At 48.5% G+C, this 18,811-nt stretch overlaps 1 protein-coding gene across 4 annotated transcripts in view; it reads right to left on the reverse strand.

The window, feature by feature from the left end:
• The window catches only part of GRK3 (G protein-coupled receptor kinase 3), a 127,288-nt gene that overhangs the window by 22,476 nt on the left and 86,001 nt on the right, over positions 1-18,811 (reverse strand). For all 4 annotated transcript variants that reach the window (XR_003612517.2, XM_028124674.2, XM_088019752.1 and 1 more), the window contains 4 exons: positions 14,209-14,287; positions 12,414-12,544; positions 10,158-10,252; positions 6,084-6,191 (listed from right to left, as the gene is read on the reverse strand). Coding sequence is in view for 3 of the 4 variants with exons in the window: in XM_028124674.2 (XP_027980475.2) it covers positions 6,084-6,191; positions 10,158-10,252; positions 12,414-12,544; positions 14,209-14,287 (413 nt within the window). In the remaining variant the exon portion in view is untranslated. The remainder of the gene's footprint in view (positions 1-6,083; positions 6,192-10,157; positions 10,253-12,413; positions 12,545-14,208; positions 14,288-18,811) is intronic.

The raw sequence follows: 18,811 nt of genomic DNA on the forward strand, positions 1-18,811 counted from the left end.
CAACAAATGATATGTTTGCTGATTTATAAGATATTATCATTTTAAAAACCATTCCTTGTATCATCCTCAGATGCAAAAGACGCGGAGATATTCACATGTTCGTGGTTCAAGAGAGAAAGAATGAAAGTTTATGAAACCTTATAAAACTTTAGTCTGCCGACTCGGCCCTCTCGGCTCCACGCGGTCCCTGAACGCACACCAAGGGGTTGTGCGCAGATCTCCCCGCGCGGGGACAAGCCCTGCTGGTTTGGCTCCTGAGCGCGTTGCCGCGGGGACCCCGCTCCTGCTCTTGACCCCCGCGGACTTGCTGCGACTGCCGCCGGAAGGAAAGCGCTGTGCCCTGACCCTTGCAGCGGAGGACCGCTGTGTTCTGACAGAAGTGCTCTGTGCTAAATGTAAAAAGTCTTTCATAAGACCGGAGGGAGGCTCGCAAGGGGGAGTGGAGTTGGAGCCGGGGGGGCGGGGGGGTGCCACAAACATTTCCAGCACGTGAACCCTGTCACTACCAAGCCCGCTGTATAAACACGGCTATTCCGCGGCCGACTCCGTCAGGCAACAGTCGGAAACGCTTTTCAGCGATTCGGCTCTGGGCCGCGCCGCGGACCAAGTCTGCGCTTTCAAGTTCGACCTCTTGATGCACATGTTTCCAATGCATTCTTGATTATTCTTTGTGAACAAAAACAAAGACTCCGTTTCTATTTTGGAAACTGTTAAAGAAACCCTCCGACAGTAATAATCTCCGCTCGGAGGAAGGCACGTGGTGCTTGCTCCCGGACCCTGTGAGGCTGCCGCTGCGCCCCGGTGCGGCCGCTTTAAATAGGACACAGTTTGGGGCCTGCCCACAGCTTGCGAGGCGGCTGACTTCTCCCAGCAGCGCGCGCGGCTCTCCGGCGGCTCTCGGGCTGCTCTCCGGCGGCTCTCGGGCTTGCTCTCCGGCGGCTCTCGGGCTGCTCTCCGGCGGCTCTCCCAGCAGCGCGCGCGGCTCTCCGGCGGCTCTCGGGCTGCTCTCCGGCGGCTCTCCCAGCAGCGCGCGCGGCTCTCCGGCGGCTCTCGGGCGGCTCTCCGGCTCGTGGCTGGGCGCCGCGGGAACACAGTTCACATGTGCGGCGGGCAGATGCGGCTTTCGTACAGACCGGGAGGGCGCACTGTACATTTCCCCCGAACGGTGGGGAAATCGTTCAAGATGTGAGAAGTGATGGGAAAACACACACGCATGCGCGCGCGCACGTGGCAGATCCCGTTCACAGCGGAACGATGAGTTCGAGACTACGTTTATAAGTAAGAGTGATTCAAAACTCTAACGTCAAAATTTAATTTTCGAATACCAAAAGGATGACATGTTACATCAAATATGAGTTTTGAACCTAAGCCAACAGCTGCCAAAATATTCATAAACATTCCTTTTCCCCCTACAGGAACAAACTCAGTAACCTTGGGCAGAGCTCAGACCACCAGCCAGGCTCTCTCCCTGCATCTGACACCTCTGGGGACCGACCATCAGAGGGGACGAGGTTAGGATCAAAGCTACTGTCACATCAATTCTTTTCCTCGACAAACATCTGAAATCTAGATTGAGGATCAGGGCAGCAATCGCACACATGCACAACAGGGAAACCTTCAATACCCGGTCCATCCCTGTGAGTCCGGGGAGGCAGAACGCAATCTCAAGCCTGGACAGCTTGCGCTGCTCACACCCAGACTCGTTTCCTTCGTCCCTCCACGGTGTTCTTCTACGGTGGCAAGGCAAAGTGAGGGTGCGTGAGGAGTGTGGACAAGGGTTTCAGCAGAGGCGGTGGGACACACTGGTCCGTGGAAGAAGCATTCAACTGAAGACAAGAGAAGCGAAAAAGACCTGCTGGTGACCCCCTGTTCAAGCGCACTACGCCACTGCGGGAAGGAAGGAAGAGACACGCTCTGCCTGGGCACTGCTGACCTTTTGGGCAGGGCAATGTTTTGTTGGGGGCAGCAGGGCCCGTCCTGTGCATTGTAAGATGTTCAGCAGCATCCTTTGCCTTCACCTAACAGCTGTCAGAAGTGGCCCTTTCCAAAGCTGTGACAACAAAAAAGACTCCAGGCATTGCTAAGCAGCACCCCTTAGCTTCCTAGCTTCCATATCTGAGCAACCATCGATCAGTATAGCAACATCATTTGGCCACTTGCCTCCTTCCTGGTCCCAGGCCCGCAGGTCCTGGCCTTTCGCCTGGGTCCCCACACCTGTCCCCCATCTCCATCCAGTGCCACATGCATGCTGCTATGAGCACCTTCTTCTGACAAACATCCAGCCATGTCTCTCCTTTGCATAAAAGCCTCGAGTCTCTGGAGCCCCCCCCCCCCCCCCCGCATGGCATCCTAGGCTTTCCCTTCTTGACCCCGCCTCCTTGACCTTCTCCCCCAGCACACCCTCCCTGCCCAGGTCACCACTGGGGAAAGGCAAGCTGTCCTGTATTTTCTGCTCCCCGCAGGAAAACATGTTCACTTTGCCCCAGTCTTGGAATCGCCAACCCTTTCCAGGCCCCCTTCACAGAGCATCCCCTGCATGGAGTCTGCCCTGCTCTCCCAGGTCAGCCCTGGGACCCATTTCTCTGCCCCCCAGGATACTGCAGTCCACCTTGCTCATGTGTGTGGACATCTCTACTTTCCTGAGCGCTCCTTAAGGACTGGATGTGGCTTCCTACCCATCCCCCCCACCTCTCTTTCTTCCTCTCCCCAGAGCATGAAGCACAGTCTCCTGCATATTGTAGGTGCTCAATAAATGCTTACCAAGTTTATACTCTAAATCACTTAAGTCAAAAAACATCTCCCAGCCCTTTGGTTTCCATGCTCTCTCCTTTCCTGTGAATGGCTTCTGGACAAGCAAGGCAGAGAATGGCATAACATCATAAATCTTAGTGGGAAAGGTTCATCTAGTCCCATCTATTACACACTGGAAGGTTTCTTTGCATGCCAGCTCAATAGATGGTCCCTAGACAGTGACGGGGACCTCGCTACTTGTGATGCACAACACTCCTTCAAATGCTTGAGTGGGCACTGTTGTGTCAAGCTGACATCTTTCCCCTCCTTAAAATGCCTGCTCTTGTGAGCGGTGCAGCATGAATATAACCCCTTTGAGAAGACGGATCCTCAGCCAGCAGGGAGCCAATCATTAGGGTTCCCCTAAGCCCTGTACCCAGCTCTTCCAACCTTTCTGTAAGAGCCATGGTTTCTAGATCTTTCCCGGTTTTCCCCTTGTCCCATTCATCCCATCCTCAGGAACACCCTCCGGATGTCCTCCTGTCGGCCAGGACTCCTCTTGATGGGAGCCGCAGCTCCGGATGTCCTCCTGTCGGCCAGGACTCCTCTTGATGGGAGCCGCAGCTCCGGATGTCCTCCTGTCGGCCAGCACTCCTCTTGATGGGAGCCGCAGCTCCGGATGTCCTCCTGTCGGCCAGGAGTCCTCTTGATGGGAGCCGCAGCTCCGGATGTCCTCCTGTCGGCCAGGAGTCCTCTTGATGGGAGCCGCAGCTCCGGATGTCCTCCTGTCGGCCAGGACTCCTCTTGATGGGAGCCGCAGCTCCGGATGTCCTCCTGTCGGCCAGGACTCCTCTTGATGGGAGCCGCAGCTCCGGATGTCCTCCTGTCGGCCAGGACTCCTCTTGATGGGAGCCGCAGCTCCGGATGTCCTCCTGTCGGCCAGGACTCCTCTTGATGGGAGCCGCAGCTCCGGATGTCCTCCTGTCGGCCAGGACTCCTCTTGATGGGAGCCGCAGCTCCGGATGTCCTCCTGTCGGCCAGCACTCCTCTTGATGGGAGCCGCAGCTCCGGATGTCCTCCTGTCGGCCAGCACTCCTCTTGATGGGAGCCGCAGCTCCGGATGTCCTCCTGTCGGCCAGGACTCCTCTTGATGGGAGCCGCAGCTCCGGATGTCCTCCTGTCGGCCAGGAGTCCTCTTGATGGGAGCCGCAGCTCCGGATGTCCTCCTGTCGGCCAGGAGTCCTCTTGATGGGAGCCGCAGCTCCGGATGTCCTCCTGTCGGCCAGGACTCCTCTTGATGGGAGCCGCAGCTCCGGATGTCCTCCTGTCGGCCAGGAGTCCTCTTGATGGGAGCCGCAGCTCCGGATGTCCTCCTGTCGGCCAGGACTCCTCTTGATGGGAGCCGCAGCTCCGGATGTCCTCCTGTCGGCCAGGACTCCTCTTGATGGGAGCCGCAGCTCCGGATGTCCTCCTGTCGGCCAGGACTCCTCTTGATGGGAACCGCAGCTCCGGATGTCCTCCTGTCGGCCAGGACTCCTCTTGATGGGAGCCGCAGCTCCGGATGTCCTCCTGTCGGCCAGGAGTCCTCTTGATGGGAGCCGCAGCTCCGGATGTCCTCCTGTCGGCCAGGACTCCTCTTGATGGGAGCCGCAGCTCCGGATGTCCTCCTGTCGGCCAAGACTCCTCTTGATGGGAACCACAGTGAACACAGCATTTCCCCTGAGCCCGCTCGAGGGCCCATGAGGAATGAATCCCGCCCAATTCAGCACTCTGAACCTGACCTGTGGCCAGATATGGCTGGATTCACTTTATTAACCACAAAAAAATCACACTGCTGGTGTATCATTAATAATTACATTTTCAGGTCTTTCAAAAACAGTGTCATGCCAGATGATCCCCAATCTATATGCATGGACATTATTATAAACAGACTAGTATCAAACGAAACAAAGACATGGACCAAGCCCTAAATACACGGCTTGGCAGGTTTCCCTGTGACATTTTACTATTGATTTTTCAATCTTGACTTGATGTAGTCAACGGTTTCACTGTTGCATGGAATTTTACTGTCTCAAAATTCCAGGGGTGTGGATTCTGTACCTCCCACCCCATCTCCGGTGGGGGCCCAGACAAAGACCCAACGCATGTCTTCGCGCGCTAACCTCGCATAGAGAGACTCCACCGGGTGGAAGGATGGCTTGTGTGGGAAGTGGTTTTCTCTGGCCTGTCTTGCAGAAACTCTCTAATTAGGTCAGCGAGTCTGATGATGTAAATTAGGGCCATCCAGGCTCCACATATACAGTAATTCAATTAAGGACCAACAGGACCTGGCTCTCTGGGCAGTAATACAATTTTGGTTCCCCAGTGAAAACGGTGAGCAGAGAACAACTAGATTACCAGGGTCCTGGGGAAGCAGCAAGAGTGCTGGGAACCTAATCTGGGGGAAACATGGAGTCCAGCCCCTTTGCCAAGGGTGCTAATTATGGTAAGAGGATGTGGCAGTGCTCAACGAGGCTTCCCAGTGGAAATGTGAAAAGCTCAGCAAACGACCAGACCTGTCGTGTTCACAGCAGAAATAGGAGAAGGAGGGTCTTGACCAGGAAATGTTAACATAAAGTGCTTTTTGTGTCCTTGTGGATGAGGATGACCAAAAACATATTTTCAAAACTTAAGATTTCCATTCCGGTTGGCTGAAAATTCTTAAAAATTAATGGAAAAATGTTAACATAATCCTTGTGCTCAATACAGGGACATATTTTTGACAGTGCTTTCATACCCTACTCCTTCCACTCTATTTCACCATCTTTGGTGGTTGAGAACTAACACCAATTAATTAAAAACACAAAATTACGCAGTTTCATTTTTGTGTTTTACGAAAAGCAAATTAACTTCAGCACGCTTCTGAATACATGCACGCTTTTAAAATCAGTTCACTTTGGGTCTTGGTCCTTTCTTGTAACCCTCAGAATGCTTAACGTTGGCAAGACAATCATGAGTAACTGATTCCTAACGAAAAAGATTATCCTACCTTCTTCAATTATCCACATTTTAAAATAACTCTCAGGCCCCAAATAAGGATTATCCCTGGGACCACTTCAAAGCAGTCTTCTTTTAGGCTTAAATGTGTTGACATTCCTACAAGGTATGGAACAAAAATACGAAACTATAAGCTTTTGCCTAAAAGTTTATGGGAGCAAAGCTCTCGCTTTTATAAGGCGGAACAAGCCCTGGTCATCATCTAGGTTAACACTGTGTGATCTAAAATGGTGTTAGAGCCTAACAATGTCTAACTGGCCTGGGTTTGATCCGAGGACATACCACGGCGATGGTAACAGAGGATGCATTTCACTCACCCTCGCAGAAGCTTGAAAAGCATGCAACCCAGGGAGAACCAGTCGGCACTGCTGTCATACGCTGTCCCCTTCTGCAGCACCTCGGGGGCCATGTACCCATGGGTGCCACTAGGGAGAAGAAAGTGCACACACAGTTATCAGAACACGCCCACCTTACAAAATGGTAACAGCTCAGCCAAGAGGGTCAGACGTCCTCTGTGGAACGGCAGGAACTATAAACACAGGGGAGGGGGCCATGGGGGCTCTACACAACATGACGCATGGAACAAAACAACCTTTCCTGTCTTAATTAGTATAAGAATGAATATAAATAAATTACAGTACGAGATAAATATGAAAACATGCGAGCTCCAGTCTCGGAGGGGAAATCTGAACCACGTCAGTCTTTCTGCACTACAGCCATGAAGAGGTCTCCTGCCTGTTCCAGAGCTCTTGTGAGGACGTACAAAGGGTGGGCGTGAGGCTGGGGGAGGGGAAGATGAGCAGACACCTACAGGTGATGCCATGGACCTCAAGGGATGGGGACAACCCCCCTGCGTGGCACCACCTCTGTGATAAGTCCTTAGCACATGCTAAGGGTGGGGGCTACTTACTAACACAGTCAGTGACAGGCCCCAAGGGGGGTGGGGAAGAAGAGGGGGGCCAAGCCGACAGGTACAAAAGATGGAGAGATCCCATGTCCGGTTTTGAGGGCTGCCGACAGACCAAAGGACCCGCTAAGCAAATGTGAGGACGGTTTCCAGGAAGTTGAGAAAAAGATTTGGGAGGACAACCATTTTATCTTGAATTGCACTATTCTGCAACTCTGAATACCCTCCTGTTGTACCATTCCCCGCCCCTCCTGCAGGATCTGAGCGCGCACTGTTCCTTCTAGAAGAGCGAGAAGGAGGCTCGTGGGGGGCTTTCAAAGACACAGCCCGAAAGGGTTCCTGCAAATGCTACACCCTCCAACCTGTCCACCCTGGCTGATCTTCCTTGACAAGGTGGGTGCTGAGACAACACCTCTATCGCGCGGGGCTTCCACGCAGATTCCACGTACGTAAGGGGTTAGAAGGGTGATGGCACAGAAGAACAACTTGATCCACGTCAGGGGTGTTAATCTCTAGTCTTATTTTATTAGAGTCACGTTTAAGTTATGCTCACTGAGAATCTTCTCAGAAAAGTGATCCTGGATCACTCATAATCATTCCCGATCCAGGATCAGCACTGGGCTCTAAAGCGTTCTCACTTTGGAAGATGGCTCTCAAGCAGTGAAAACAGGGACTGGCCCATCACGGCAGGCCCAGCACTTGGATGAGCTCCACTGTCCGGAATCCGAAGTCTGACCGCGTCAGGCCAGCCAGCCACACTGTGAGGGCACGGGAGGGTTCTAGGAGGGGCATCCGAACCAGTCTCGGGGAAGGGTTCATTTCAGCGCTGCCCATATAGACCTTGGTGGTGACCTGCAAGCCTAAGATTCCCAGCATCAAAACCCACTTCTGGGATGGGAAAATACTACAAGGATAAACACAGGGGGCTAAGCTGACACTGAACACAATCAGAGCTGGATCCCGGACCCCCTGCCATGTGGCTTTCTGATTCTGCCTCTATGGCAGCGACTGCTGCTTCCCCACATTTCCCACTGGAGATCCGAACTACTCTGAACCCTGAAAGAAGGCCTGGAGGTTCTGAGACACTGTGGCATGAGACCACAGCCTTGCTGTCTTAGAGAAAATAAGCTAGAACTCCAATCTGGCACTGGTAATCTATTCAATCCTGAAAGCCTTTCTCTGCTTTCTCAGGACTACCACATAGTTCTTTCAGTTTACAGTAATTTGCAAGTCATTAAATGGACCCACTCAGTTGAAGCCCAAATCGGGAACCTCAACCACAACACTTCCTGTAGACAGACCAGCTAGGTGAAGTCCAAGGATCATAGCTACAGCTTTGAAAAGACTTGGGAAACCACGTCCAGGGTGAAATTCTGGCCAAAAGCCCTCGTCAAGTCCTAAGTGGACCATCTCCTAGCTTCGGGGAGTTCACCCATGTAGGGTAAGGAGTCCAAGCTCTGGACTCAGACAGAACTGGACTTTAATTCTAGCCCCACCATGTGCCGAGTCTGTGACCCTGTTCAAGTTCCTCGATGTCTCTGGACTTCAGTGTCCACACCACAGTGCAGATTATTCCACCGGTTGTAACCTCCAGCACTTCTGTGAAGATAAGAGCTTATTCAAAGCAGCCGGCCCCGCATGCCTGGGACAGGGGATGTCCAGCCAGTGACGCGGTGAGCACTGCAGCTGCTGGCACGACCGCGAACCCCACACCAGCCCCTCCCTACACGGCCAGTTCCGGGGGGGGTCCCTGCGGCAGTGCCCCCGCCAGCCAATGGTACCTAAAAGCTTGTTGCATTCATCAGTGGACTTGACCCTCACAACACTCAGATGAAATAAACACCACTGGCATCTCCTCTTTAGAGAGAGGAAAAAAGGAGGCACAGCTTGGAAGTGGATTCAAATCCAGATCTGCTGCCTCGAAAGCCTTTGTCTGTGGCCAGGAGATGATGTACTTTTAAGAGTGGCCTCACTATCATCATGCAAGCATGGAAACCAACCTTCCCGATCCTACCCCCTTCTACAGTTGCTGTTGGAATCCGAGAACAGCTCACCGCTCAGAGCTGACAGGTGAATTACAGTAAGAAGTGGGTGCAGCTCTGTAAGGAAATCAATAACCCCATCACTGGAATTAATTCCTTTGCAAGATTAACTCTTCTGAGCTCTTGGATTCGCCTTCCGAGGTGGCTACACTAAATTGATGAAATTAGCATACCAAATAGCTACCGCATTAAAAATTCAAACAGCCCTCTTAAAAATGCCTGATGAACTTGCTGAGAGAAGCTTATGCAACCACAGATTCTGGCCTAGTAATTGTAAAGTGCTGGCAAAATGCTAATGCCATTATCTCTGGACCCCAGATTCTGTAGGAAGGGAGAAATCTGTTTACAGAATCGGTGCTCTCCACCACACAGGTTTGCTCCGGGCTTTAAAAAAGTGACTCTGGCTTAACATAGCCCCTCATCAGGTATTGCAATGCAGAACCACTTGACCTCTACACCCACAGAAAGAAGGGTCTGGGGTTGATTTTCAGCATGGATGCATGAGGTGAGACCCCTGGGAGATGAATGTTAACTCAAGAGGGACAATAAAATGTAATTTTAAAGGATTTCAGTGCTGAGAGTGATACAATTACCAAAAAAAGAATAAAGCAACACTCATCTGCTCTTCCACAAAATGCACACATGTCCACGCTCTCCACCCGGATAAACTGATGCCGAAGGAACAGAAATGAAAAGCAGTGTGTGTTCCCTTCTGCTTCTGCAGAGGCCCAGGACCTGTCAGTCCCTGGACAGGGGTGAGCAGAGGGGTCAGGTGCTGGCTGAGGGCTGTGGGGCAGGGGGTTCCCTCCGCATGGTCTGTTGGAGGACTGATGTAGTTAATGCTCAAGTCTAACAGGGCCTGCTAGCAGATGATTTGTGTTTTTAATTTAAAAAAAAAGATTCCTAATTTCGCTTCAGGGACATAAAAAGCCATTTTGAAAACAAAGGAGAAAGTAGATGGAGAGAGACGCTTGAGCTCTGGGCCTCCCTTGGACAGCTGCATGCAGATGCCCCTGCACCTTCCCGGGCACAAGGGCTTCCCTTTCTCCTTAGGACAGTTGCAGGGATTTAGTACTGCCTACTTTCTAGACGAGAAGACGGAGGGGCAAGCAGGTAAACAGACTGACTAGGGTCGCACAGCCGGCACAGGCTCAGGTCTGCTGCGGAGGCCCTTCTCTCCCCCACAGACACCCAGGCCCCGGCGGTCACGCTGCGGGCCCATCTTCACTCCCCAAAGACGGAGGACGCACACCCAGCTTAGCTCCGCTCCCATAACCAGGGCTATGGGGCCTGGCCCCGACCCAGCGTTATCACATATGGACAATCCCCTCTGGCAAGAAAAAGCTGGGGGAACAAGTTAGCAGACTGGGGTCTGAGCCAATCCACGCGTCGCTGTAGAGGAACAACAGTGAACGGTGAACAGAGCTGATGGCACTACTCACACACTCGCATGGGGCTTCTTTTTGGAAAAGTCACAGGCGAGACCGAGATCGGATATCCTGACGTGTCCGTGCTCATCCAGGAGGATATTTGCGGGCTGAAGAGAAAGACAAGATGATCTTCAGGAGTTCCCAAATTGTCATAAGCTTTGAGAATCTCTACAATCACAGGAACGTGATACCCTATCATTTTATCTGAACACGAATTCCACACTATCACATCCAAGTTGGGTACGATGCGGAAAGTCACACTTTTCATGTTTAAATCCTGCAGGAAAGTGGCAATGACAGACACAAAGGAGTCTACTCCTGAGATAACGAGACACAAGGCAGGGAGCTTGCAGGGCTGATGACCACGGTTCATCAGAGTTAAAAAGTATTTCCCGTGCCCCCACCCCCTCCAGAAGAGCGAACAGTGGCCCAGCCAGAGCCGCACACCTCTCCACAGAGGGAGCGAGTCCACCAGCTTCTCAGTTTCTGTGAACCACAAAGGCCCCAGGGGACGAGCCCACAAGGCACAGGACAGAAAGGAATCTCACGAGAATGTACCACCATGGACCTAAGAAATCAACACATTCCGCAGTGCTGCACCAATCCCGATGAATGGCACTTCTGCTTCTGAGGACAGAATCAGAACCCAGGACCTCACTGAATGACCCAGGATGACTCTGACCACAACTCTGATGAAATGTATCTACTGAGATTAGATTTAGCCAGCATAATCATGGAAAACAAAGCTCCTCTCCCTAATATATATTGAATTACAGTCATCTTAATATTTTTCTGCTGGGGATCAACTATTGTTTTGCTTGAAATAAAAATAAATGGCATGCTATTATAAAACTGAAGCATGAATAATCATGAGTGACTAGAATTCAGTTTGAATAGAAATTAAAAAATACGACTGCCTACTAAATAGCTTAGAAAACAAAACAAAACAAAAAATACAGCATAAAGATGATTACAGACCGGTTACAGATCTAAATTAAAATGTATTACAATAGTGCTTCATGGGCCTTCAGCATGTAGTTTATTCTTCTGCAAAACTCACAGGAGGAAATGAAATGTCATGTGCCAACCAGTGTCTAATTATTTCTAATTCAATGAAAATACATTTTTTTCTTCTTCATGCTCAGATGAAAACTAAGGAGATAATTTGGTAACCTTGCAGAAAGCTTTAAATTTTACGACGTGTTTTGTGACAAAGTAAGAGGCTCAAAAATAAAATATAATATTTTAGATTCTTGGAAGGCAACCTTAAAAAGCGAAGACAGCTAATCAAAACACAGCAGCTCCTGAGAGAAAGGAGCGTAAACTGCACATTTCAGTCGGTTACACTGGATTCATTTGAGAAAGAATCTGAAAGAGAAGGCAAACACCTCCCCCCGGAATGTAACTGTTGGGAAACTGTCTCTCCTCTCATTTTTCTCCTCATTATTATGTGCACATTACTGTATTTGCATGATCATTTCTACAATTTGTCAAGGTCCCTTTTATCTCTATCCCCGTCTTCTCGCGATGAGTGTCACCACAGAGGCACCGAGCAAACTCCTAGCTCCCTTATGAATGCAGAACCCAGGACTGAGCACCATGGCCTGGAAGGGGGAAACTTGGAATAGACTCACTGCATTTTTTTCCAAATCCGGAGAGAATAAGAATGAAGAAGCCCAGACACAGCCGTCTGGGGCTCCACAGTTCAGGGACCTAGAAATCTGTTAGTGATTTTGAAGACAGTCCTAAAACAACGTGAAACTCTCAGAGTGGCCTTTAGGGGAAGTTCTGCAGGTTGATTTGCCCTGCCTCGACGAGCTAGGACTCGGCCGTTCTGTGTCTCGGTTCACCCGTGTATAAATCCTGGAAGATACACATTCTCTGCTTTTCATCTTTGTACATCACCAGTTCTAACACAGAGCCATGGCCAAACCAGTTGCTTAGTGAACATTAAGTGCATTTCAAATAACTGTCACATCAGCAATGCCACAAAACTCCTACCTTGCTTTTCATTAATTCACTGCAATTTTTGAGTTGGTGTGCGTGCTGCGCCAGGCAGGGGAACACACGCTGAGCTGGCAGTGACAACTAGGAAGGAAAGGAGTGCCTGGCACAGAGTTTAGAGTCTGGGCAGAGAGACATCACACAGATGTGACCTCACCAGGGCTGAGGGGAGGGAAATGGCATGTCCTGTGAAAGACAAGGGACCGTCTGGAGACCCAGGACCACAATACCTACTGTGCAGGTCCCGGAAACAGAGTGCCTTACCTTCAGATCTCTGTAAACCACAAACCGATTGTGCATGTGTTCCAGGCCCAGGATGATTTCAGTGGCGTAAAACCGCATCTCCTTCTCAGAAAACACCCCATGTTGTGAAAGGTGATAGTGCAAATCGCCCCCTGGAACCAGAGACGCAGAGGTTAATACAAAGTGTGTCAGTTCACAGGAAACAAAAATCATTGCCATCCTAAATAGGACACAGTTGAAAAGAGGCAAACTTTGCTTCTGCTTTGTCTGTGTATCTGTCTTTTGACTTCTGTAGTTTGCCAAAACACTTTCAGAAGTATAGAGGAGTCTCAAACATTAGAAGCCTTTCATGCCGGGATGGCCGGGACAATATACAACACAGTCATCACTCTCAGACTGGGAGTCCGGCTCCCAGATGCACCTTCCCAGGGTGGGGGTGGGGGGCAGCTAGGTTCTCTGCTTTGAGTATTTACATCCTGTCTAGTAACTGGACCGACCATGTAATGATCCAGCAGATGGCTTAGCAACTGGCTCCGTGGACAATAAAGAAAGAAGCACACAGAGAAACAAAATGATCATATTGATAGATATTTGGGAAAGCAGATACAGTAAAAATTTAACTGGTGAAATCCAGGGAGGTGGGTATTTGGGTGTTCCCAGGAAAATTCTTTCCATTTTTGCCCCATGTTTGCAACTTTTCATAATAAAATGTTGGAAAAAGGCAATCATCATATGAGCTCAAGTTACAGAGACAAAGAATGCCACCAACAGGGTAAGGGAATGTTCTTATAAACTGTAAAGGAATAGCCTCTACTGATCTGGAGAAGTTAATGTGTGGCCAGCTTTATGGCCCCTGATTTTGCTTACGTATCTCCCCCTTTCACGCACACGTGTTCCTGTATAACTGCTGGCAGATCAAGATGTAAAAGATTTCCGGCATCCCAGAGGGTGCCCCATGCCCTTCCCTGTCAATGCCTCAGCGCCCGCCCCTGGTTAGGCCAAGGGACTCCATTCTGACCTCTCACCATCCATTAGCTTTGCCTGTTCTGAGAGTCACGTACATGGAATCACACAGGAGACATGCTATGGTATCTGGCTTCTTTGCCCATTATTATGTCTGGAAAATTCCTCCACGTTGTTGAACAGATCTGGTTTTAAGTCAAACCCTCAAAACATAACAGAACTTCAAATGAACTTCCAAAAAAAAGGTAATTCATTTGCTATACCGTATGCATTTCATTTCAAGCTCTCATTACTAAAAACACTTGGAATATATACCGTGTCACTCTCTAGTATCAGAAAACTATTTTTCCAGCTAGAACTTTCTCGGCATTTGCAGCGTCATCATTCATAGCTTAAAGGATCAATGGCTGGCTGGTCTGGGCTAAGGGTACAGAAGATTCGGCCCGAAGCCATGCTGGCCCACAGCCAGTCCTTCAAATTTGGTTTCCAAATACACTTCTATCTTTGGCCTTTGTTCTTATGAGGGATTTCAATCCTAAAAGTTGAGGGTCAGGAAACAAGCTAATTAAAGATCTAGGCCAGCTGCATTCCAGAAGATGTAGTTTCACTCTGTGTATTTTATGAAAATCTTTTCCAGAAAATGCAATTTCCTGGTGAGAGTCTAGGAAGGCCATAGGGGAATGGTGGTCAACATTTTAAAATGAATTCTAAGGGAAACTTGGAAGAGTAAGGTTTCCTTAAACTTCAGTGGGAACCCAATTATCCAAAAGACCCAAACCGCCAGGGTGCCTAGATCGGTGTCATGTCCCGGCGACGTCTTTCCCTGCATTCAGACTTCCTGTGCGTCACTCACCGTTCATCAGATCCAAGATGAAGCAGAGTTTATCTGGAGTATGGAAGGCATAGGTCATACAGACAATGAAAGGGCAGTCCTAGAGAGAAAAAGCAAGAGTTTGTAAGAAAAACAAAAGCTGTCCCGGGAAGCACGTGTTATCTGCTACCAAACAATATCCACAGCTTTTCTCATCCACACCGCTGCCCTGTGCATTAAGCACAGACCCCTCCGTGGTAACCTTAATGGTCCCAGCAAAACAGATCTGATAACATGACAAAATGCATAGAGACAGAGCATTACTAAGTGGAACAGATGAATTCAAAGGTCTCATCTCTCTCAGATTCATTCATGACCCTTTTATCTGCATCTTCAAAGGACCCAGATTCTACAGAAAAATATTGCTGCCTTGCTAGTCTTTTTATTGGTCAACATTTTTGTGCTGGCTAGTCAAATATTCATTTCAATCTCGGATTCTGACATTGGAATAACCATATCACAGTGGGAGGAAATACCTATATTATTGTCTTGAAACACTGGGCGAGCATAGAAGGGAATTCAACTAGCTTTTCAAAGCGGAAAAATATACCAAGGTCAGGAACTGAATAACTCAACTATAAAGACGTCAGTTTTCCCCAAAGTAATCTAGAGATTCTGTGCAATTTTAATTAAAATGAAAATCAACAAGCTGATTCCAAAATGTATACGAAGATGTACACAGCTAGGAAAAGTAGAGACATTCTAGAAGAAAAACAAACCTGGAAAAGTTACATCACCAGATATCAAGACTTACTATAAAGCAACAGTAAATCAGACAGTGTGGTAGTAGCCCAAGGACGGACAAACTGACCAACAGAACAAAAGAGAGAATCCTGAAATAGACTCAAGCATAAACAGTCAATTGATTTGTGATAGACTGACAAAACAGGGTGGGAAGAAATGATGGCCTTCCCAATCAACAGTACTGGAGCAATTGGGTATTTGCACAAAGGAAGTGAACATCCACCCCTACCTCACACCACACACTAAAGTCAACTCCAGGCAGACAAAGATTTAAATGAAAAACAATGAAGCTTCTAGAGGAAAACAAAGGAGAATATCTTCATGACCTTAGGGTAAGTAAAGATTTCTTAGGCCATGAAAAAGCACTAGCAGTAAAAATATTGCTAAACTGGACTACAATAAAATTAAGAACTTGTGTTCTTCAGAAGATACTATTAAGAGAGTAAAAAGGCAAGTCACAGAAAAGGAGAAGATATCTGCAATCCATACACACATAAAGGACTCATATTTAGACTATACAAAGAACTCTGGTAAATCGATAAAGAAGAAGACAAACAACCAACAGAATAATGGCAAAAAAAAAAAAGGCAGCAGTAGTAATAACAACAGTAATTAATTAATTTTAAAAATGGGCACTTCACGTAAGAGAGTATCAAATAGCTCACAAGCCTCTGAACAGATGCTGGACCACAGTGGTCCCCAAGGAAATGTGTTATTGCAATGTGTTATCGCTAAAACCCACGAGAATGGCTAAAATTAAAGAGACTGACAATACCAAGTGGTTGGAAAGATAGGGTGGAAATGGATCTCCCATATATGGCTTCTGGGAGCACACAATGGTACAAGTGCTCTGGCAAACTGGTGCTATCTGCCAAAGCTGAGCACCGTCTGCAAACCCTATGACCCAGCATTTCCACTCCCGGGTATACACCTCACAGCAACCTAGACTTCTATGCACCAAAGAGAACGGCATGAGACTCTTCCTCATAGCACTATTCACAATAGCCCAAACTGGGAAGTGATCCGTCAATGTTAGAATGGATGCATGAACTGTGGGATATTTGTGCAGCGGAATACTAGACAGCCACGGTCAGCAAACTTTTTTGCAAGGGGCTAGACAGTAACTGTTCTCGCTTTTACAGGCTCCATGCGGTCTCTGCTCCATATGCTTTGTTTATTTTCTATACAATCCCTTAAGAACGTAAAAACCATCCCTGGTTCACGGGCTGCACAGAAACAGGCTGCAAGCCAGATCTGGTTCACGGGCCTCGCACAGCTTGCGGGCCTCCGCGGTTTAGCTGCAGGATGCCCTACTGCTCTGGGCAATGACTCACATGGATCTCGCACGCAACACTGAGCAACAGAGGCCCAGACACAGAAGAATACATTCAGACAAAGCCCAGACACGGGCAAAGCTAAATTTCGGTGTTGGAAATCCGGGCAGTGGTTAGCCTGGGGGAGGGGTGGGTGACCAGAAGGGGCACAAGGCTTCTGGAATACAGGTCACTTTCTGTCCCTTGACCTGAGTGCCGGACGCGGGCATGTGTTCCCTTGGGAAACTTCATCGGTGCTAAGCCAGATCTATGACTAGGTCTTTACATACAGTGTATACTCGCCACTCACCTGATTCAAATCAAAACTGGCAAAAAAAAAAAAACAACTATATCCACTTTTTTAACAGAAACAAAAAATTATTAAATTCCACAGAAAATATTCAAGTTTCAACAGAATAATCCATACACTGAATTTGCATTGTCCAAACCTCTGTTTTCAGGGCAGACCAATAAATCTGAGTTAATACCTTTCTATACCAGAGAATCGAGAACTTGAATTCAATTTCCATATATCTTCCAGAGGAAATCACTCCAGAATGAATTACAAATTTCATTTTGTGATCACCTAGTTTTTGCCTTAAAATGCTGTTGAGGTGGTATTAGTGACTACTGATTTCAAGCCCAATTTTGCTTTAAATAGGCAAAATAAAAGTGCTTTCCTTTTTCTGTTAAAAGCCATGTTGCAAAAAAAAAAAAAAAAAAAAAAGCCATGCGGCCTTCCTGGGGCCCTCTTGGAACTACATAGGGAACCACCTTTCTAGTAGCCTGCTGAAGATGGCTCATTCTGCTCCTTCCTTAGTGGGGTTCCCCACACACTCCGGTTCCTGATCTGAAGAGCAATTCAGATGTCACACAGAGAGGCTGGTGGACCCAGAACTTAGGGTCTTTCCCAGCTAGAGACAGCAACTGCACTCGCTCCACCAAGGAGAGAGTGGACCCCGCCAAGGGGTATTTCTGAACACGATGAGACAGGATCCTTCTAATGGTAGCCCTGAGAAAGTAGCAAAAGGGGCAAAAGGTTCACTTAAGATCTTATGTTACTGGGTGCCTGGGTGGCTCAGTTAGTTAAGCGACTGCCTTCAGCTCAGGTCATAATCCCGGAGTCCCGGGATCGAGTCCCGCATCCGGCTCCCTGCTCGGCAGGGAGTCTGCTTCTCCCTCTGACCCTACCCACTCTTGGGCTCTCTCACTCTCTCTCTCTCTCTCAAATAAATAAATAAAAAATCTTTTAGAAAAAAAGATCTTATGTTATTGAGACGGAACATGAACCGTCAATTTAGAATCACAGGCTGAGTAGGAAGGGCCCTTAAAAAAAAAAAAAAATCACCTGGTCCAACTTGTTTATTTTTAAGACAAGGAAACTAGGCCCTAAAAAGGGGAAATGACTTGCCTGAGGTCATAAAGAAATTTGGTAGCCAACCAAGATCTCACCCCCAAGTCTCCTGACTTTGTCCAGGGTTCTATGGTATGCTGCTTACAAAGGCAGGGTTTCTGTAGCAATGTAAAAGGAAAGCTCAGTTAAAGGGGTATGTATGATTCAGTTGTCTCCACGCTGACCGCAGTGTCTCACCTCAGGTGCTGGGCAGAAACCACACCGGGTCTCGTGTGAAGCTCGAGACACAAAGAACCAAATACGGACCAATACGACAAAACAGGCAGCAATTTAATGATGGTGCAGGTAGCGTTCCCAACATAATCACTGTTAAGATGTTTTGCCTTGATTACCAATTAAAGACAGTAAGAACTAGTGGATCTTTTGGAGGTAGACCCTCAGTGAGGATTTTCCTACAGGGACTGAGCAAAGCAGCCTGTATTTTGTAGCGATTCTGTGAAACTCTAATGGAATACACCATGAAGTACTTAAGAATTCTCCACCCTGCAGTCAGAGGAAGGCTTATGTGATCCTTCCCGCTTCGAACACTTTGTCTCCAACTGCTGTTAAGATTTTTTTTTTTTTTAATCCTCAGAACTGGCCTGGAAAGCTCTTGACGGTCTGGTCTGGTCCCTGTCAGTCTGTCTCTCTCCCCTCTCCAGCTTTATCTTGTGTGACTCACGCATCCCTTCAGACCCCAGCTCTGCTGACCTTCCCTGAAGTCCTCAAACCCTTCTGAAGTGCTCAGGACCCAGATACACGCTGGCACCTCCGGTGACTTCTGAGGAGTATCCGTTGTCACCTCCACCCTGGTAAGTGCCTCCTGGGCACTGGGTACCTGTCTCACGGCTCTTGCCACACATCCTAATTATCTATGCATTTCAAGATCAGGTGAACAATATCACCTTCTCTCGTTCTGTGTGGCTCTCAAAGAGCAAGGACCAAAGTCACGTTTTGGGACCCCCATCCTGCAGCGGAATGCCTGGCACAATCTAGGCACTCCAATATAGTTCAGGAATGAATGAGGAAGCTTCCAAGGACATGACAGGACTGTTTCATGAGGGTGCTAATTGCTCTTTCCCAGCTAATTGCTCTTTCCCAGATACTTACCCTGGTTCTGAAACTTGAAGATTTC

The sequence above is a fragment of the Eumetopias jubatus genome, unplaced genomic scaffold (genome assembly GCF_037043125.1).
Source record: "Eumetopias jubatus isolate StellerSeaLion01/CBP00866 unplaced genomic scaffold, mEumJub1_p1.0 scaffold_16, whole genome shotgun sequence".
In the NCBI taxonomy this organism is placed as follows: domain Eukaryota; kingdom Metazoa; phylum Chordata; class Mammalia; order Carnivora; family Otariidae; genus Eumetopias; species Eumetopias jubatus.